Below are 22,450 nucleotides of genomic sequence, written 5' to 3'. Positions count from 1 at the left end.
ACTCTTTGCCACAAGTTGAGCTTCATAGACGGTAACATTACCGTCCACGTCTGTCTTCTTCTCAAAGATCCATTTATCTCGGATTTCATGGCTTCTAACCATTTGTCGAAATATGGGCCCACCATCGCTTCTCCATAGCTCGTAGGTTTAGTATTGTCCAACAACATGATATCTCAGACAGGATCATGTACCACTCTGAAGTAGCACGCATCCTCGTCGTCGTACGAGGTTTGGTGGTGACTTGATCCGAAGTTTCATGATCACTATCATAAGCTTCCACTTCAATTGGTATAGGTGCCACAGGAACAACTTCCTGTGCCCTGCTACACACTAGTTGAAGTGACGATTCAATAACCTTATCAAGTCTCCACCATCCTCCCACTCAATTCTTTCGAGAGAAACTTTTCCTCGAGAAAGGACCTGTTTCTAGAAGCAATTACTTTTGCTTCCAGATCTGAAATAGGAGGTATACCCAACTGTTTTGGGTATTCTATGAAGACGCATTTATCCGCTTTGGGTTTGAGCTTATCAGCCTGAAACTTTTTCACATAAGCATCGCAGCCCCAAACTTTTAAGAAACGACAACTTAGGTTTCTCTAAACGGTGTCGTCTCAACGGAATTGCATGGTGCCCCTTTTAAAGTGAATGCGGTTGTCTCTAATGCCTAACCCATAAACGATAGTGGTAATTCGATAAGAGACATCATGGTATGCACCATATCCAATAGGGTGTAGTTATGATGTTCGGACACACCATCACACTATGGTGTTCCAGGCGGTATTAATTGTGAAACACTTTCCACAATGTCTTAACTGTGTGCCAAACTCGTAACTCAGATACTCATCTCTATGATCATATCATAGACATTTTATCCTCTTGTCACGACGATCTTCAACTTCACTCTGAAATTACTTGAACCTTTCAATAATTCAGACTTGTGTTTCATCAAGCAAATACACTCAACATCTACTCAAACCATCTGTGAAGTAAGAACATAACGATATCCACTGGATGCCTCAGCACTCATTGGACTGCATACATCAAAATGTATTACTTCCAATAAGTTGCTCTCTTGTTTCATCTTATTGAAAACGAGGCCTTTCAGTCATCTTGCCCATGTGGTATGATTTGCATGTCTCAAGTGATTCAAAATCACGTGAGTCCAAACGATCCATCTACATGGAGTTTCTTCATGCATATATACCAATAGACATGGTTCGCATGTCTCAATCTTTTCAAAAACGACTGAGTCCAAAGATCCATCTACATGGAGCTTCTTCATGCGTTCTACACCAATATGACTCAAGTGGCAGTGCCACAAGTATGTGGTACTATCATTACTATCTTATATCTTTTGGCACAAACATGTGTATCACTGCGATCGAGATTCATTTTAGGTGCAAGACTATTGAAGGTATTATTCAAATAAACAGAGTAACCATTATTCTCCTTAGATGAATAACCGCATTGCGATAAACATAATCCAATCATGCTCAACGCAAACACCAAATCTCGATGGTAGAGGGAGCATGCGATGCTTGATCACATCAACCTTGGAAACACTTCCAACACAGATCGTCATCTCACCTTTAGCTAGTCTCCGTTTATTCCGCAGCTTTTATTTCGAGTTACTAACACTTAGCAACCGAACCGGTATCTAACACCCTGGTGCTGCTAGGAGTACTAGTAAAGTACACATTCATATAATGTATATCCAATATACTTCTGTCGACCTTGTCTGCCTTCTCATCTACCAAGTATCTAGGGTAGTTCGGCTTCAGTGACCGTTCCCCTCATTACAGAAGCACTTAGTCTCGGGTTTGGGTTCAACCTTGGGATTCTTCACTAGAGTAGCAAATGACTTGCTGTTTCATGAAGTATCCCTTTTGCCCTTGCCCTTCTAGAAACTAGTGGTTTTACTAACCATCAACAATTGATGCTCCTTCTTGATTTCTACTTTCGCGGTGTCAAACATCGCGAGTTGCTCAAGGATCATCATAACTATCCCTGATATGTTATAGTTCATCACGAAGCTCTACTAGCTTGGTGGCAGTGACTATGCAGAACCATCACTATCTCATCTGGAAGATTAACTCCCACTCGATTCAAGTGATTGTAGTACTCAGACAGTCTGAGCACATGCTCAACGATTGAGCTTTTCTCCCTTAGTTTGCAGGCTTAAGAAACTTGTCAGAGGTCTCATACCTCTTGACGTGGGCACTAGTCCGAAATCCCAATTTCAGTCTTCGGAACATCTCATATGTTCTGCGACGTTTCAAAACCGTCTTTGGTGCCACAATTCTAAACCGTTAGCATTACGCACTGAACTATCACGTAGTCATCAAAACGTGTATGTCAGATGTTTCGCAACATCTACAGACGACGCTGAGGTTCAGCACACCGAGCGGTGCATTAAGGACATAAGCCTTCTGTGCAGCAATGAGGACAATCCTCAGTTTACGGACCCAGTCCGCATAATTGCTACTACCAACTTTCAACTAAATTTTCTCTAGGAACATATCTTAAACAGTAGAACTAAAGCGTATGACATATTTGCAAAGACCTTTTGACTATGTTCATGATAATGAAGTTCATCTGATTATTGAACTCCCACTCAGATAGACATCCCTCTAGTCATCTAAGTGATACATGATCCGATTCAAACTAGGCCGTGTCCGATCATCACGTGAGACGGACTAGTCATCATCGGTGAACATCTCCATGTTGATCGTATCTACTATACGACTCATGTTCGACCTTTCGGTCTCTTGTGTTCCGAGGCCATGTCTGTACATGCTAGGCTCGTCAAGTCAACCTAAGTGTTTCGCATGTGTTCCGAGGCCATGTCTGTACATGCTAGGCTCGTCAACACCCGTTGTATTCGAACGTTAGAATCTATCACACCCAATCATCACGTGGTGCTTCGAAACAACGAACCTTCGCAACGGTGCACAGTTAGGGGGAACACTTCTCTTGAAATTTTAGTGAGGGATCATCTTACTTACTACCGTCGTTCTAAACAAATAAGATGCATAACATGATAAACATCACATGCAATCAAATATTGACATGATATGGCCAATATCATGTTTCTCCTTTGATCTCCATCTTCGGGGCACCATGATCATCTTTGTCACCGGCATGACACCATGATCTCCATCATTGTGTCTTCATGAAGTTGTCACGCCAACGATTACTTCTAATTCTATGGCTAACGCGCTTAGCAATAAAGTAAAGTAATTTACATGGCATTATTCAATGACACGCAGGTCATACAAAAAATAAAGACAACTCCTATGGCTCCTGCCGGTTGTCATACTCATCGACATGCAAGTCGTGATTCCTATTACAAGAATATGATCAATCTCATACATCACATATATCATTCATCACATCTTCTGGCCATATCACATCACATAGCACATGCTGCAAAAACAAGTTAGACGTCCTCTAATTGTTGTTGCAAGTTTTTTTTACGTGGCTTGTATAGGTTTCTAGCAAGAACGTTTCTTACCTACGTAAAACCACAACGTGATATGCCAATTTCTATTTACTTTTCATAAGGACCCTTTTCATCGAATCCGTTCCGACTAAAGTGGGAGAGACAGACACCCGCTAGCCACCTTATGCAACTAGTGCATGTCAGTCGGTGGAACCTGTCTCACGTAAGCGTACGTGTAAGGTCGGTCCGGGCCGCTTCATCCCACAATGCCACTGAAACAAGATAAGACTAGTAGCGGCAAGAAGAATTGGCAACATCTACGCCCACAACTACTTTGTGTTCTACTCGTGCATAGAAACTACGCATAGACCTAGCTCATGATGCCACTGTTGGGGAACGTAGCAGAAATTCAAAATTTTCTACGCATCACCAAGATCAATCTATGGAGTAATCTAGCAACGAAGGGAAGGGGAGTGCATCTACATACCCTTGTAGATCGCGATGCGGAAGCGTTGCAAGAACGCGGATGAGGGAGTCGTACTCGTAGCGATTCAGATCGCGGTTGATTCCGATCTAAGCGCCGAACCACGGCGCCTCCGCGTTCAACACACGAGCAGCCCGGTGACGTCTCCCACGCCTTGATCCAGCAAGGTGAGAGGGAGAGGTTGGGGAAGACTCCATCCAGCAGCAGCACGACGGCGTGGTGGTGGTGGAGGAGCGTGGCAATCCCGCAGGGCTTCGCCAAGCACCGCGGGAGAGGAGGAGGAGGGAGAGGGGTAGGGCTGCGCTGAAAGAGAGACGTTCGCGTGTGTCTTGGGCAGCCCAAACCTCAACTATATATAGGGGGAAGGGGGCTGCGCCCCCCTCTAGGGTTCCCACCCCAAGAGGAGGCGGCCAGCCCTAGATCCCATCCAAGGGGGGCGGCCAAGGGGAGGAGAGGGGGGCGCCACTAGGGTGGGCCTCAAGGCCCATCTGGACCTAGGGTTTGCCCCCTCCCACTCTCCCATGCGCTTGGGCCTTGGTGGGGGGCGCACTAGCCCACCTGGGGCTGGTCCCCTCCCACACTTGGCCCACGCAGCCTTCTCGGGCTGGTGGCCCCACTTGGTGGACCCCCGAGACCCTCCCAGTGGTCCCGGTACATTACCGATATCACCCGAAACTTTTCCGGTGACCAAAACAGAACTTCCCATATATAAATCTTTACCTCCGGACCATTCCGGAACTCCTCGTGACGTCCGGGATCTCATCCGGGACTCCGAACAACATTCGGTAACCACGTACATACTTTCCCTATAACCCTAGCGTCACCGAACCTTAAGTGTGTAGACCCTACGGGTTCGGGAACCATGCAGACATGACCGAGACGTTCTCCGGTCAATAACCAACAGCGGGATCTGGATACCCATGTTGGCTCCCACATGTTCCATGATGATCTCATCGGATGAACCACGATGTCGGGGATTCAATCAATCCCGTATACAATTCCCTTTGTCTATCGATATGTTACTTGCCCGAGATTCGATCGTCGGTATCCCTATACCTTGTTCAATCTCGTTACCGGCAAGTCTCTTTACTCGTTCCGTAACTCACATCATCCCGTGATCAACTCCTTGGTCACATTGTGCACATTATGATGATGTCCTAACGAGTGGGTCCAGAGGTACCTCTCCGTTTACACGGAGTGACAAATCCCAGTCTCGATTCGTGCCAACCCAACAGACACTTTCGGAGATACCTGTAGTGCACCTTTATAGCCACCCAGTTACGTTGTGACGTTTGGTACACCCAAAGCATTCCTACGATATCCGGGAGTTGCACAATCTCATGGTCTAAGGAAATGATACTTGACATTAGAAAAGCTCTGAGCAAACGAACTACACGATCTTATGCTAGGCTTAGGATTGGGTCTTGTCCATCACATTATTCTCCTAATGATGTGATCCCGTTATCAACGACATCCAATGTCCATGGTCAGGAAACCGTAACCATCTATTGATCAACGAGCTAGTCAACTAGAGGCTTACTAGGGACATGGTGTTGTCTATGTATCCACACATGTATCTGAGTTTCCTATCAATACAATTCTAGCATGGATAATAAACGATTATCATGAACAAGGAAATATAATAATAACCTATTTATTATTGCCTCTAGGGCATATTTCCAACACATAGCACTATAGGTGGAATAGAATGGTGGTTGTGGAGAAGACAAAAAAGGAGAAGATAGTCTCACATCAACTAGGCGTATCAACGGGCTATGGAGATGCCCATCAATAGATATCAATGTGAGTGAGTAGGGATTGCCATGCAACGGATGCACTAGAGCTATAAGTGTATGAAAGCTCAACAAAAGGAACTAAGTGGGTGTGCATCCAACTCACTTGCTCACGAAGACCTAGGGCATTTTGAGGAAGCCCATCATTGGAATATACAAGCCAAGTTCTATAATGTAAAATTCCCACTAGTATATAAAAGTGACAACATAGGAGTCTCTCTCTCATGAAGATCATGGTGCTACTTTGAAGCACAAGTATGGTAAAAGGATAGTAGCATTGCCCCTTCTCTCTTTTTCTCTCATTTCTGTTGTTTTTTTTTTGCCTTCTCTTCCTTTTTTTGGCCTCTTTTTTATTTTATTTTTATTTTTCGTCCGGAGTCTCATCCCGACTTGTGGGCAAATCATAGTCTCCATCATCCTTTCCTCACATGGGACAATGCTCTAATAATGATGATCATCACACTTTTATTTACTTACAACTCAAGAATTATAACTCGATACTTAGAACAAAATATGACTCTATATGAATGCCTCCGGCGGTGTACCGGGATGTGCAATGAATCAAGAGTGACATGTATAAAGAATTATGAACGGTGGCTTTGCCACAAATACGATGTCAACTACATGATCATGCAAAGCAATATGACAATGATGGAGCATGTCATAATAAACGGAACGGTGAAGGGTTGCATGGCAATATATCTCGGAATGGCTATGGAAATGCCATAATAGGTAGGTATGGTGGCTGTTTTGAGGAAGATAAATGGTGGGTGTATGGTACCAGCGAAAGTTGCGCAGTACAAGAGAGGCTAGCAATGGTGGAAGGGTGAGAATGCGTATAATCAATGGACTCAACATTAGTCATAAAGAACTCACATACTTATTGCAAAAATCTACAAGTCATCAAAACAAAGTACTACGTGCATGCTCCTAGGGTAAGGGTTGGTAGGAGTTAACCATCGCGCGATCCCGACCTCCACACATAAGGAAGACAGTCAATAAATAAATCATGCTCCAACTTCATCACATAACGGTTCACCATACGTGCATGCTACGGGAATCACAAACTTTAACACAAGTTTCTCTCAAAGTCACAACTACTCCACTAGCATGACTCTAATATCACCATCTTCATATCTCAAAACAATCATAAAGAATCAAACTTCTCATAGTATTCAATGCACTTTATATGAAAGTTTTTATTATATCCCTTTTGGATGCCTATCATATCAGGACTAAATTCATAACCAAAGCAAATTACCATGCTGTTTAAGACTCTCAAAATAATATAAGTGAAGCATGAGAGTTCACCTATTTCTACAAAATAAAACCACCACCGTGCTCTAAAAAGATATAAGTGAAGCACTAGAGCAAATGACAAACTACTCTGAAAGATATAAGTGAAGATCAATGAGTAGTTGAATAATTATGTAACTACGTGAAGACTCTCTAACATTTAAGAATTTCAGATCTTGGTACTTTATTCAAACAGCAAGCAAAACAAAATAAAACAAAATGACGCTCCAAGCAAAACACATATCATGTGGTGAATAAAAATATAGCTCCAAGTAAAGTTACCGATGAACGAAGACGAAAGAGGGGATGCCATCCGGGGCATCCCCAAGCTTAGGCTCTTGGTTGTTCTTGAATATTACCTTGGGGTGCCTTGGGCATCCCCAAGATTAGGCTCTTGCCAGTCCTTATTCCATAGTCCATCGAATCTTTACCCAAAATTTGAAAACTCCACAACACAAAACTCAATAGAAAACTCGTAAACTCCGTTAGTATAGGAAAATAAATCACCACTTAGGTACTGTTGTGAACTCATTCTAAATTCATATTTGTGTAATATCTACTGTATTACAACTTCTCTATGGTTCATACCCTCCGATACTACTCATAGATTCATCAAAATAAGCAAACAACACAATGAAAACAGAATCTGTCAAAAACAGAACAGTCTGTAGTAATCTGTAACTCTCGAATACTTCTGTAACTCCAAAAATCCTACCAAATTAGGAAAACCTGAGAAATTTGTGTACCAATCCAGAGAAAAAAGAATAAGATCAAAAGCATGTTTATGTGAATTATCAAAACTAATTTACTGAGCGCAAAAGTTTCTGATTTTCAGCAGGATCAACACAACTATCACCGTAAGCTATCCTAAAGGTCTTACTTGGCACTTTATTGAAACAAAAGCTATAAAACATGATTACTACAGTAGCATAATAATGTGGAAACACAAAAACAGTAAGGTTAAATATTGGGTTGTCTCCCAACAAGCGCTTTTCTTTAATGCCTTTCTAGTTAGGCATGATGATGACAATGATGCTCACATAAAAGATAAGAATTGAAACATAACGGAAGCATCATGAAGCATATGACTAGCACATTTAAGCCTAACCCACTTCCTATGCATAGGGATTTTGTGAGCAAACAACTTATGAGAACAAGAATCAACTAGCATAGGAAGGTAAAACAAGCATAGCTTCAATATTTTCAACACATAGAGAGGAAACTTGATATTATTGCAATTCCTACAAGCATATGTTCCTCCCTCATAATAATTTTCAGTAGCATCATGAATGAATTCAACAATATAACCATCACATAAAGCATTATTTTCATGATGCACAAGCATATAAATTTTACTACTCTCCACATAAGCAAACTTCTTCTCATGAATAGTAGTGGGAGCAAACTCAACAAAATAACTATCATGTGAAGCATAATCCAATTGAAAATTAAAATCTTGATGACAAATTTCATGGTTATGTCTATTCTTTATGGCATACGTATCATCACAATAATCATCATAAATAGGAGGCATGCTTTCATCATAATAAATTTGTTCATCAAAACTTGGGGGACAAAAAATATCATATTCATCAAACATAGCATCCCCAAACTTGTGGCTTTGCATATCATTAGCATCATGGGTATTCAAAGAATTCATACTAACAACATTGCAATCATGCTCATCATTCACATATTTTATGCCAAGCATCTATGTAATTCTTCTTCTAGTACTTGAGCACAATTTTCGGAATCCTTATTTTCACGGAAGAGATTAAAAAGATGAAGCATATGAGGCACCCTCAATTCCATTTTTTTGTAACTTTCTTTTATAGACTAAACTTGTGATAAAACAAGAAACAAAAAGATTCGATTGTAAGATCTAAAGATATACCTTCAAGCACTCACCTCCCCGGCAACGACGCCAGAAAAGAGCTTGATGTCTACTGCGCAACCTTGTCCTTGTAGACGTTGTTGGGCCTCCAAGTGCAGAGGTTTGTAGGACAGTAGCAAATTTCCATCAAGTGGATGACCTAAGGTTTATCAATCCGTGGGAGGTGTAGGATGAAGATGGTCTCTCTCAAACAACCCTGCAACCAAATAATAAAGAGTCTCTTGTGTCTCCAACACACCCAATACAATGGTAAATTGTATAGGTGCACTACTTCGGCGAAGAGATTGTGACACAAGTGCAATATGGATGGTAGATATAGCTTTTGTAATCTGAAAATATAAAAACAGCAAGGTAACTAATGATAAAAGTGAGCGTAAACGGTATTGCAATGCTAGGAAACAAGGCCTAGGGTTCATACTTTCACTAGTGCAAGTTCTCTCAACAATAATAACATAATTAGATCATATAACAATCCCTCAAAATGCAACAAAGAGTCACTCCAAAGTCACTAATAGCGGAGAACAAACGAAGAGATTATTGTAGGGTACGAAACCACCTCAAAGTTATCCTTTTTGATCGATCTATTCAAGAGTCCGTAGTAAAATAACACGAAGCTATTCTTTCCGTTCGATCTATCATAGAGTTCGTACTAGAATAACACCTTAAGACACAAATCAACCAAAACCCTAATGTCACCTAGATACTCCAATGTCACCTCAAGTATTTGTGGGTATGATTATACGATATGCATCACACAATCTCATATTCATCTATTCAACCAACAAAAAAGAACTTCAAAGAGTGCCCCAAAGTTTCTACCGGAGAGTCAAGACAAAACGTATGCCAACCCCTATGCATAAGTTCACAAGGTCACTGAACCCGCAAGTTGATCACCAAAACATACATCAAGTAGATCACGTGAATATCCCATTGTCACCACAGATAAGCACATGCAAGACATACACCAAGTGTTCTCAAATCCTCAAAGACTCAATCCGATAAGATAACTTCAAAGGGAAAACTCAATCCGTTACAAGAGAGTAGAGGGGGAGAAACATCATAAGATCCAACTATAATAGCAAAGCTCGCGATACATCAAGATCGTGCCATATGAAGAACACGAGAGAGAGAGAGAGAGAGAGAGAGAGAGAGAGAGAGAGAGAGAGAGATCAAACACATAGCTACTGGTACATACCCTCAGCCCCGAGGGTGAACTACTCCCTCCTCGTCATGGAGAGAGCCGGGATGATGAAGATGGCCACCGGTGATGGATTCCCCCTCCGGCAGGGTGCCGGAACAGGGTCCCGATTGGTTTTTGGTGGCTACATAGGCTTGCGGCGGTGAAACTCCCGATCTCGGTTATTTTCTAGAGGTTTCTGTATTTATAGGAATTTTTAGCGTAGGTCTCACGTCAGGGGGGTCTCCGAATTGTCCTTGGGCGCGCCCGCCCCCCACCCTCGTGGGCAGCCCGGGACTCTTCTGGCCCAACTCTTTTACTCTAGGGGCTTTTTTGGTCCATAAAAAATCATCAAAAATTGGCACGTCAATTGGACTCCGATTGGTATTCCTTTTCTGTAAAACTCAAAAACAAGGAAAAAAACAGAAACTGGCACTGGGCTCTAGGTTAATAGGTTAGTTCCAAAAATCATATAAAATAGCATATAAATGCATATAAAACATCCTAGATGGATAATATTATAGCATGGAACAATCAAAAATTATAGATACATTGGAGATGTATCAAGCATCGAGCTGAACGTGTGCTGAACACGGAGGTGCCGTACGTTCGATACTTGATCGGGATGGATCGTGAAGGTGTACGACTATATCAACCGCTTTGATAAACGCTTTTGCTTAGCGATCTTCAAGGGTATGAAGATGCTCTCCCCCTCTCGTAGCTATACATTTCCATGGATAGATCTTGCGTGTGCGTAGAATTTTTTTTGTTTTCCATGCAACGTTCCCCAACAGTTTTTTCCATATATAAGCGTTTTGTTGCCATGATTCACTCAATTTTTCGCCCATTCGTGTGTTTCGTGCTGACTCCGCTGGCGAGTATATTTCCAAGATGTTGCGTGGTGTTTTTCCTGAGCAGGGGACTCTTTCTCAATTTTCTTGTCCTGGTGCGCATGCTCAGAATGGTGTGGCTAAGCGAAAGCACCGTCGCCTTCTTGAGACGGCTCGTGCGTTGATGATCGCCGCCTCTCTTCCGCCTCATTTTTGGGCCGAGGCTGTCTCCACCTCCACCTATCTCATCAACCTTCAGTCATCTGCTGCTCTACAGGGTGGTGTTCCCTTGAGCATGTCTTTGATCGTTCTCCCAATTATTCGGCGCTTCATTTGTTTGATTGCGTTTGCTATGTTCTTCTTGCCCTACGTGAACATACGAAACTGACCGCTCAGTCGGTTGAGTGCGTCTTCTTAGGCTATAGTGATGAGCATAAGGACTATCGTTGTTGGGATCCTTCGTCAAATGTGTATTTCTCGAGATGTGACTTTTGACGAGTCTCGTCCCTTCTACCCGTGTCCATCTTCATCGACCTTTTCAGTGGAGGATATCTCTTTCCTCACTTTTCCTGACACACCTATCACTCCTGTCGAGCCCTTGTCTATTCGTCGTGCTACTCCTGCTTCTCCGCCTATTGTCGATCCTTCGTCACCATCTTCCACGTTTCCTCACCTCGCATATCACCTGATTCTTCACCTTCATCACCGGGGACTTCTTCATCTCCATCCCCTGATTCTACCTCGGTGATTCCTCCTCGTATTCTTCCATCTTTTCCTCAGTATTATACTCGTCGTTCGCGTCCTGTGTATGCGTTTACTGATGCGTCTACTGATGTGCCATCTTCCTCCTCTCAGCCTACTTATGGCTTACGTCCTCGTCCGCTTCCGCATGTTGATCGTCTTGGTTTTCCAAGCGCTGGTGCTGCTGTTCTAGAGCCGACTTTTTATCGTCAAGCTGTTGTTCATCTTGAATGGCAGAGGAGCTTGTTGCTCTTGAGCGCATCGGCACGTGGGACCTTGTTTCTCTTCCTCCTGGTGTTCGTCCAATCACTTGTAAGTGGGTCTACAAGGTTAAGACTCGCTCTGATGGTTCTCTTGAGCGCTACAAAGCTCGCCTTGTGGCTCGTGGTTTTCAGCAGGAGCATGGTCGTGATTACGATGAGACTTTTGCTCCTGTGGCACATATGACCACTATTCGCACACTTCTTGCCATGGCCTCTGTCCGTCACTGGTCTGTGTCTCAGCTTGATGTTAAGAATGCCTTTCTTAATGGTGAGCTGCGTGAGGAGGTTTATATGCAGCCCCCACCTGGGTATTATGTTCCTGATGGCATGGTCTATCGTCTCCGTCGTTCGCTCTATGGCCTTAAGCAAGCCCCTCGCGCCTGGTTTGAGCGTTTTGCCTCTGTGGCGACTCCCGCTAGTTTTTCAGCGAGTGCTCATGATCCAGCGTTATTTGTCCACCTTTCCACTCGTGGTAGGACTCTTCTTCTCTATGTCGATGACATCATCATCACTCGCGACGACCCTTAGTATATTGCCTTTGCGAAGGCCCATCTTAATGAGCAGTTTCTTATGTCTGATCTTGGCCCTCTTCGGTACTTTCTTGGGATAGAAGTCTCTTCTACCTCTGATGGCTTTTTTATTTCCCAAGAAAAGTATATCCAGGATCTTCTTGCTCGTGTTGCGCTTACTGATGAGTGCATTGTTGAGACTCCCATGGAGCTCAATGTTCATCTCCGTGATACTGATGTTGACCCCTTGTCTGATCCGACGTGTTACCGTCATCTTGTTGAAAGTCTTGTCTATCTAGCTGTCACTCGTCTGGATATCTCTTATCCAGTCCATATTTTGAGTCAGTTTGTCTCTTCTCCCACTTCGGTTCACTACAGTCACCTTCATCGAGTTCTCTGATATCTTCGTGGCACGATCTCTCACCGTCTGTTCTTTTCTCGCTCCAGTTCATTACAGCTTCAAGCCTTTCCGGATGCTACGTGATCTAGTGATCCCTCGGGTCGCCGTTCACTTTCTGCTTACTGTGTTTTCCTTGGTGGTTCTCTTATTGCCTGGAAGACGAAGAAACAGACCACAGTTTCCCGTTCGAGTGCAGAGGCTGAGTTGCGAGCTATGGCTCTTTTGACGGCAGAGGTGACTTGGTTACGGTGGTTACTTCAGGATTTTGGTGTTTCTGTCACTACACCTACTCAGCTATTGTCTGACAGTACAGGTGCTATTAGCATTGCGCGCGACCCTGTGAAGCATGAGCTCACCAAGCATATTGGTGTTGATGCTTTTTATGTGCGCGCTGGTGTGCAGGATCAGGTTAAAGCTCTTCAGTACGTGCCTTCCGAGTTACAGTTGGCGAATTTCTTTACGAAGGCTCGGGCTAGAGCACAACGTGGCTTCTATCTCTCCAAACTCAGTATTGTTCATCCACCATGAGTTTGAGGGGGGTGTTAGAGTAGTATATCCATGTAGCCTTTTGTCTTTACCTCATTGTATAAGGGGTTTTCTACATATTTCCTGCACCTGTACATGTATATACACTGGCCTATGGCCCCATGAGAATACAAGTTGCATATTCCTAACACTGATCACCTAGCGGTGGGCTTTGCCTACTCCTGGGCCGTTTCGACATCAATCCTGGGGAGATGCGGTCTAGGGCAGCGGACACCGGATCACCTAGAGCTTGCGGACATGGTTGCCTGCTGCACGCTGGCAACTGGCGAAGCTGCCGCGACAGGGATTTGACACACTTATTCTTCTTGTCGTCTGGATGCTCTGGGTAGAGCGCAACGGCAGGGTGTTACGAGCCTCATCAAGCACGATACCCCAGTTGTGCAACCTATGGACGAAGGCGGGAGCCAAATGGATGTGCAATATATTGAGTTAGCTGTATGTGTTCTTACGGGGCATTGTATTTGCTAAGGGCGTAGGATAGCTAACCGTTGTGTTGGTCGCCATGGACCAATACCCTTATTTATGGGACGGAGGAAGTAATAACCGTTGATAGCACATGTTATGGTACAAAGGAACCACATGACTGACATAGCATGGTCTAAAATAACACATACCCCTGTAAATCTTAAGGACAAACTTCTCAATACCGAATTACAGAGTAAGTAAATAGACTAGCAAATGCAAATAAACCATATAAATGATCCCAAAAAATAAAGAGACACATGTAGGTAGTTCATGACCACACAAAAAGAGAACATAGTCCAACACATATCAATTCAACACTGAAGTCCCCGACGGTAAACATGAGTCTCACCAGACATAGATATATGAAGAAGTGCAGTGCACATAATTGACAAAACCAACTTATCACAATTAGGCGAACTGATGAAAGCATGTCTAAAGTTAAACTGACTAAGCATCACTTTTGTGCTTACCTTCCATCTAGTATTACTGAAAATTGCTGAATCAGCATTAAGAAGATCATCAAGCTCGTCAAGTTTTTGCTTTACGTGCAAAACCAACTTGCACATAGTTGCATCATCAATAAGGTTTTTCCAGACAGTCCCACTTTTATATAACGTTGTAGCATTTCCAACAATCCAAAGGCAGTGCGTACATCAAATAAAACATCCACCTTATTTATAAGGCAGTGCCTACATCAAATAAAACATCCACCTTATTTATATATACTATAGTCAAACATACTCTGAACGGTAACAAACCAAAGAATTGGTGCGCACCCTGCTCTAGTAAGAGCAACATTTGTTCTTCAGTTATCGGCAAGAAATGCAAGACCTCCACTCCCATTGGACCCAACAGTTGAAACTATGATTATATCATCCTCTTCGCCTTGGAAACCATCAATGGACTTGATCTCACATGAAAGCCATCACATGTATCGTATTTGTTGCCGAGTCTATCTTTAATTACACCAACTTGACAGCTATATGGAGAGACCACACCGATACTGAGCCCTTGGCCTGCTGACCCTCTCCAGGCTACACAAAAGAATAAGCTGGTATGTTACTGATCTTTAGGAGTCAATCTTTTCACTAGACTAGTGAGGAAAAAAATGACGGGCAACAGCAGGTGCTCTGCTTTTTCATTTAGGACTAGTGAGGAAATTTCTAAAGCAAACTTAAATTGGTTCTGTATAAGCCAGCAATTAGCTTAAGGGTTCTGCTTCAGTGCACCACTTAGTTAAATAAACAGTTGAGATTAAAACATATCTTTTTTTAATAAAAAGGGTAGTATAGTCCATAAAATTGTAAATACTACAAAAGCCTCACAAAACTAATTACGACTACTGTTGTGTGATTTTTCCCCTTTTTACGAATAATTCTGTGAATTTCAGGAGTGACTTCACCGGAGATCTATCTTCAATCTACCCTGCCCTAAGAAAATTGAGTTGGCCGGATCCCTGTCTTGTTGGTCGTGGTGGCCGGATTCCGAACAGATGTATGCATGCACTAGTTTTTCACAGACAACGTCTGATCCATTCCTTTGCTAATAAGATTAGTTGAACTAAAACAGTGCCTCTACCATTAGCATGAAGTAGCAAAAAGATTCAAAAAATTTACAGGATTCGCTGGGTACATTTGAAAGAGAAGCACCACATGTAGTAGGGAAGTATGATCCAACGCCAGTTCAAAATAAAAAGTGTGATCTAACACTAAAATTCAAAACGAGATAAGATATGGCTGCCATTAATTTTCTTCGCCAAAGGCGGAGATTTCTGGGATTTGGTTTGTTAGTTCCATCCCAGATGATAACAACGCTAGTAACGGAACATCTAATCTATTTTAGAATGTTTAAGTACGACAATGCCCTTTTCTTTAGTGGATTTGAGATCCGTAATTTTGTAAAGGGGGTGTACATAAGCAAACCCCTTAAACTTAATACTACCTACTTCCACTCTATCTAGGTCCATGTCTATCACTCTATCAGGCACTTAACTTCATATAGAAAATCAGATTAAGAACTAGCAGAGTGCTCAAGGAAGGATGCTACGGTTAAAAAGAAGGATAGGCTCAGCATAGACATACATTTTAAGATGTTTTGGATCAGATGCAAAACGATAGCAACTTCAGCCATGTTCCTCCAACTGTTTTCAGTGCCATCTTTGTCTTCCCTTCCATCGGTGACATTTATAAAAGTGTAGCTGCCAAAAGGGAGGCTTGTGTATTCCTTATTATAGGAAGGAGACACGACATTTGGACCACCTAAAATCTTCCTCTCATAAAACTGACCAATTGGAAATGAGCTGATACAAGAACTCATGCGGTACTGTATATTCAACACAAATGCTTTTCGAAATCCAGCATAACCAATCTCTCAAAAAGACTTATTCCGAATCCAGCTTCTTTGCACATCCAGAGGTAAACAATGAAATATAGAATTAATAGAACAGATCAATAAAGACGGAGCAAAAGTTAAGATGTACCCTTCGTTATTTTTCATGAAAAATTTGTCAAAGTACTTTTGCACAGAAGCTTAAGTTGTTGATATATGCACCAATGACTAAGAAATAGAACTATATGATACAGAGAGGGCAAGATAAAACCTTACCTGGCTTTTAACCATTGCACTCAGCTGGCAGTCATCTCCTAGCAAACCAGCATGCTTCAACTGATGCAGACGTAGTGGGACCACCAATTCACATTCTCGCACTTGCGTAGCCTCATTGACAATTAACACATCGAGGGGTTCAATCTCCATATGATGCAACCGGTAAGAACTAGAGGTAGTACAGAAAAAAGCACAGCATTATGCATACAGTAGCGCTGGACCCAGTTTTTGCCTACTCCAATAGGTAAATTAAGCGAATGCTGAAGATCCTTCAGCAATTTAAGGCATGTGGACCTTACTCCATCTAGTTCCTTCTCAAGAAAAGATATCGGCTGCACACAAGCTGATTTTTCGCTTGAGAGACCACCAAGGCCCCTTTTTAAGCTTTTGCCAGTTAAATCAACACCATACAGAAGGGCATCAAATTTTTCTAGCATATTAAACAATGAGGATATATTGCTGATACTATCACGTGAAAAGCACCTTCCAGGGAGGTGAATCCACAAATTCTATGTACATCTTTTAAGAGATACTAGCAAAAAGGCCCGTGTGTTGCAATGGGAGAAAAAAATACAACACACTCTTAATTTACAAAAAAGTCTATAATCTGAGAATTTGTAGCTACGGCCCAAACAAAGATGGTCTTAGCCTACAAAAGTGCATCAAGATTCCACAGGTATTCTATTTCAACACGGCTTGCATATAGATTTAATCCGTACAAAGAAACGGGCAAGTGATCGCGCATTTATTCATGTCATGTGTGAAATGGGGTATTGTTACCGGCCGGTAAAGGTAAACGACAAAAACAGACGATGACACACTAGCTCACTACGGAGACATGTGTGCATCAAGGGCGGTTTTCAGTTTAAGCATCACCAACTTAGGGTAACTCCTGAACACTTTTTTTCACATACATATTTCTTAAATACATGAAGAGCTGTTAAAAAGACACATGATTTTTTAAGCATAAAGAGAGATTTTTTTTGTCTGGAAAAGAACATTTTTGTATGGTCTCCTGTGGACGCAGGTACTTACGTCCATATTTCATCACTATTTCTTGCCATACATGTCATAGGTATTGGTCCCTGTTTCATCATTATTTATATCTTGTCAAACATGTCTTTTTTTTTTTTTCCATGCATGCCTCTTTAATTTTTGCCATGCATGTCCTCTCTTTCTTCTTCTTATATATAGGAGAATAGCACAACATCTCATCTTCATCGGATCTCCTCCGCATTTTCTCTTTTATTTCTTTTATAGCGGGCATCCCATCTTTATTGGGTCCTTCTTTTATTTCTTGTCATGCATGTCCTTATTTATTGGGTGTCTCTAGCAAATTTATCTTCAATTTCGTGTCCAATCCTGATTTTGCTGAGGTGTTCATCCCCAATCCGAATCACTACCGGTACGAAAGAAAGACAGATAATGCATTATTGATTAAGATTGCACCCTAGATAGTATTTCTTTTAATTGTTAACAGGTAAAATAACATCATATTCAGATTCTACATATTTTTCTAATCAAAATTCATATATAACATGTTAAATTTGGAGTTACGGTTTAGAAGATATGAGTATTTTAAAAAACATTTAATATCTACTATGGGTTTAATGTCAGAAAAATCAGGGGCTATAAAATAGCATGACGGACTAAGAATACCTATTTCTTTTATTAGTAGGTATAGATTGCTGTCACATTGAATTGCTTCTTTAGGAAGTCCAGATTGGACACGGCATCACTATTTCCATCATCCTCAAGAAGCCTATCATACTGAGAACCACAGTCTTCAAAAAATGATATCATCGAAGTTAGTTGGCACCTCCATCCACACAATGATGAAAAGCATTCAACAAGTTCATTCAGATGAAAATCTAAGCTTCCTGAAGATCTCCGGTTATGTCCATCTTATACTTGTTCCCAAATAGCAAGACATCTCCAAGAGAAAAGGGTAGACCATTGTCATCAATTTTTTTGTTGAAATCCTTGAAGTTTTGAAGGATACGAGTGCAAACCCCAATTACAGCAACATTTGTGGGAGCGCATGTTAGAGTTCTGCATTTCATAGAAGCCAAAGCCCACAGTAAAGCACTTACAGTGTGGGTCTTTCCAGTACCTGGTGGACCTTGTATAAGCTTCATGAGGTTCAGATGCCTACATCTTACAACTGAGATGACAGATCCAATAACATCCATTTGCGATTTATTAAGATTCATCGGTAATAATTGCTCTGTAAAACAAGCCAAATGTTCCCCACCATGTTTAGCACAGATACCACAGACATCACCACCCTACAAAAGAGCCAACAAAGAAGAGCTCAAAAAAGTTAGATATTCATGGTAATAAAGTATTAAGTAAAACCTAAAGGCAACTATACATGTCCTATTACCGAATTTGTGGGGGCTAAGTGAGACTCGATCACTGTGAAATTGTCATTCATGTGCTTGTCAAAGCTCAGTGTTTTCCATATCCACATGTTTGTTATGATATTACTGAGAAATATTGTATATCTGAGTTTTTGTAAGTCTTCTTCCAAGCCAATATCTTTTCCAACCTTGATTTTGAAATGCTTCTGACATTCATCATCATCATCCATGCAAACGTCGGTAACCATTGCCAAGTAATATGTCACGCCATAGCGACTGAAGTCCTCCGCAGCTTCAGGTTTCACGCTAGACAAAATAAATACATCGCCATGCCTTAAAGTATGAGCCTGCGCAGAATAAACCGCCCCACAATCCCCAAAGTCCACATCCATATAGTACACTTCCGGTTTCTGTGTTGCCTCCATAGAAAGTATTTTCGAAGAGGGTCCTTCTACGATGAGTTCAAGGCGTGCGCACAGATCTGACCTTGTTTCTTCAATCAGAGGTGCGCGATAAGATTTGAGATAGTGATCAAGTGAGAGGAAGCTGCAAGGAATAGCCTCAGCCTACATATAAAAACAGTAAATGGGAATATGGTTAAAGATAGCAAAAACCTAGAATGTAGCAACGTGAAAGCACAAACGGTATGCAACTATGCTAACAGAGCAACTGTGCGGCCAAATACAGAGCTGAGGCTCTTGGCTACCATGACATGTCTCCAGCATTTTAACTTCTGAGTAAATTAATACAACTAAATGGCATCATAATATTAGGTGGCATTTACTTACAGACCTAACATCCCCCAACATTCTTCTAGAACTTAATATCTCATAATAGTGTTATCTAAAGTATTCTGAAACGCCGGTACATTTGGAAAGAAAATTTGGTGTATCATTTTTGTCAACATAGCTATCATTAGTATGCGCAAAAAAAAACATAGCTATCATTAGTATTCCGAATCCATAGTATATTTATTAGCTGGCTCGAACGAATTACAGGCACGCGTAATTTCCTGAGTGCCATGCCGATTGCACCCATTCCAAACCCTAGCAAAATCTTCGCCACGCCCAGACCAAGCGGTCGAAATGACCCACTTGGATGGCCCAACAAGCGGTGAAACGACGATTGTACTACAAGCGACTCATCAATCAGGGAAACCTAAGCATGGCTGGACGCCTGGATGCAGCTCGCACGCACGCGCGGATTAGAGAAAAAAACAGGAAAAGGATGCTCAAGCTGGCAGCCACTCGCACTATCAAGGGAGGGAGGGAGGGATCGATTGAGCACCTGCCCTTTGTAGAGGTCATCGTTGATGATGTCCTGGATCGACCAGGAGAGCACAATATCGCCCAAATCCATCTCCCCCGCGTCGCTCGCCCGCGGCATTGCGCTGGGGTCGCCATCTCACACGCTTTAACTTTTCCCTCACACGCGAGCGGCGGAGCCAGCAAGCGGCAGCCGCTATGAAGGGAGTTTCGGCATGGTGCTGGGGCCTCTCACAGTCACACACGAGCAGCGGAGCAAGCAAGCGGCAGTCCCGAGAGAAAGGAGGGCGAGGAGGAGCGGGAGGTTGCTTCGAGTCGAAGCGTCCGCCGGCGTGCGTGATCAATAGCAGGGGTGTTTAATGGCCAACTGCGGAGAGATCTTTCGCTTCTGTGAGGACCGAGGTGGAGGTTTTCTTGGCATAGGATTTGTACTAGTAGCACGCATCATCTTTTTCTTCCGGCTTTTGATTTTTGATTTTTTTTCTATTTTTGAACCAGAAGTTTAAATTAAATTTTGTTTGCATATTCGTCGTGTTTCTCGTGGTGGGAGCTTTCAAATAAGATTCATTTTAAATACATCTTGATGAATTAATTTTATTAAGTTTTAATTTTTAAAACTTGGTATTAGCGACCAATAAAATCATGAGGTTTATAGCATCTACAGTCGGATTTGACAAATCCGGGCCCCTATATGTCCGCGGACACGCTCGGACAGGCCCGCGGACGGCACCGGACAATCCCTTGCCCGACAGTCACACGCCTCAAATCCGAACTCTCAAATTCATGTAGGTCCATGCATGTCCATCATACACATACCAAAAATATATAGTTCGAATATAAAATTTATTTTAAATGCATAATTGAAATATTAGCTCTTTGGTTTTAATTGTGGGTCCACATATGCTCCACAAGATCACTGAGTAGCTACGGTGTGCACCTAATAATCTCGAAGATTCTGAATTTATGCATATGCAAAAAAATGTAAGTTGGTTTGCATCTTGTTGTTTCGGGATGTGGACTTGTTCTTCAGGCATCTCAAAATCATTGGTTTGGGCTACCCATCATCCTCGTCCTCGACAATCATATTGTGCAAAATGATACAACATGTCATCAGCTGCCACAAAGTCTCTGATTCTCATATCATTGCAGCTCCAGGAATAATTTTCCAACAAGCTTGGAGCACTCGAAATGTCCTCTTCACATCCCTCCTAGCTGCCTTTTGTATTCTTGCAAAGTGACTTTGTTTATTGCCTTGGGATCAAATATGGTCTTCACAAACGCCGCCCACTGAGAATAAATACCGTCGGCAAGATAGTACTCCATGTTGTAGTTGCGGCTATTGACAGTGTAGTTGCATGACGACAATTACCCATTACAAAGTCTCTTGAACACGGGAGATCGCTGAAGCACATTGACGTCGTTGTGAAAATCAGGCATTTCAAAGAAAGCAGCCAAATCCACGAGTCATGTGATGTGACTGCTTTCAATATGATGGTGGTCTCTTTGGTGTGACCTTGGTACATCCCGTTGTAGGATCGAAAGTATGTCTAGAGGGGGTGATTTAACTGCTTGGCCAAATAAAAATCTAAAATTTTCTCAATTTTAGTTGTGGGCAGATTTTAACAATTAGTACAAGTTAAGCAATCAACCTACACATGCAATTCTAAGAGTATAGCAGCGGAAAGTAAAACATTGCATATGAAGGTAATGGAAAGGGTTTGGAGAGTGCAAACGGAATGGAAACACGAAGATTTTTGGCGTGGTTTCGATAGGTGGTGCTATCGTACGTCCACGTCGATGGAGACTTCAATCCATGAAGGGTAACGGCTGCGCGAGCCCACGGAGGGCTCCACCCACGAAGGGTCCACGAAGAAGCAACCTTGTCTATCCCACCATGCCCATCGCCCACGAAGGACTTCCCTCACTCGGGTAGATCTTCATGAAGTAGGCGATCTCCTTGCCCTTACAAACTTCTTGGTTCAACTCTACAGCTTGATGGAGGCTCCCAAGCGACACCTAACCAATCTAGGAGACACCACTCTTCAAAAGGTAATAGATGGTGTGTTGATGATGAACTCCTTGCTCTTGTGCTTCAAATGATAGTCTCCCCAACACTCAACTCTCTCTCACTGATTTGGATATGGTGGAAAGATGATTTGAGTGGAAAGCAACTTGGGGAAGGCTAGAAATCAATATTCTTGTGGTAGGATTGGTATATCTTGATCTCAACACATGAGTAGGTGGCTCTCTCTCAGAAAATGTATGGTGAAAGTGTAGGCACGTTCTAGTGGCTCTCTCATATGGAGAAGGGGGTGGAGGGTATATATAGCCTCCACACAAAATCCAACTGTTACACACATTTGACCAATCTCGGTGAG

The 22,450-nt window shown here is 42.3% G+C and overlaps 1 protein-coding gene across 5 annotated transcripts; it reads right to left on the bottom strand.

The window, feature by feature from the left end:
• Positions 1–14,104: 14,104 nt before the first annotated feature.
• On the bottom strand, positions 14,105–21,424 carry LOC109747549 (uncharacterized). 5 transcript variants are annotated; one of them, XM_040389664.3, is made up of 6 exons: positions 20,095–21,424; positions 18,831–19,373; positions 16,445–18,732; positions 15,922–16,238; positions 14,617–14,874; positions 14,105–14,529 (listed from the first exon to the last, which is right to left on the bottom strand). In XM_040389664.3, the coding sequence occupies exons 1-3, from the start codon at positions 20,191–20,193 to the stop codon at positions 18,316–18,318; spliced, it is 1,059 nt and encodes a 352-aa protein (XP_040245598.1). In that variant the 5' UTR covers positions 20,194–21,424; the 3' UTR covers positions 14,105–14,529; positions 14,617–14,874; positions 15,922–16,238; positions 16,445–18,315. The 5 variants fall into 5 exon arrangements, with proteins under 5 accessions (XP_040245598.1, XP_040245595.1, XP_040245594.1 ...); XM_040389661.3 differs by having other exon boundaries at positions 14,105–14,874; positions 16,445–16,613; positions 18,104–18,732; XM_040389660.3 differs by having other exon boundaries at positions 14,105–14,874.
• Positions 21,425–22,450: the final 1,026 nt, after the last annotated feature.

This window comes from Aegilops tauschii, chromosome 5 (assembly GCF_002575655.3).
Source record: "Aegilops tauschii subsp. strangulata cultivar AL8/78 chromosome 5, Aet v6.0, whole genome shotgun sequence".
Lineage (NCBI taxonomy): Eukaryota > Viridiplantae > Streptophyta > Magnoliopsida > Poales > Poaceae > Aegilops > Aegilops tauschii.
The sequence above is the reverse complement of the archived record's forward strand: the minus strand, read 5'-3'. Positions and strand labels throughout refer to the sequence as shown.

What these genes read in the sequence shown, in the direction of transcription:
- LOC109747549 (XM_040389660.3), bottom strand. Translation starts at nt 20,193, where the DNA reads ATGCCGCGGGCGAGCGACGCGGGGGAGATGGATTTGGGCGATATTGTG. An exon ending in ATGACCTCTACAAAGGGCAG is followed by an intron (nt 19,374 to 20,094) that starts GTGCTCAATCGA and finishes TTTTATATGTAG; the next exon opens with GCTGAGGCTATTCCTTGCAG. An exon ending in ACTTAGCCCCCACAAATTCG is followed by an intron (nt 18,733 to 18,830) that starts GTAATAGGACAT and finishes GCTCTTTTGTAG; the next exon opens with GGTGGTGATGTCTGTGGTAT.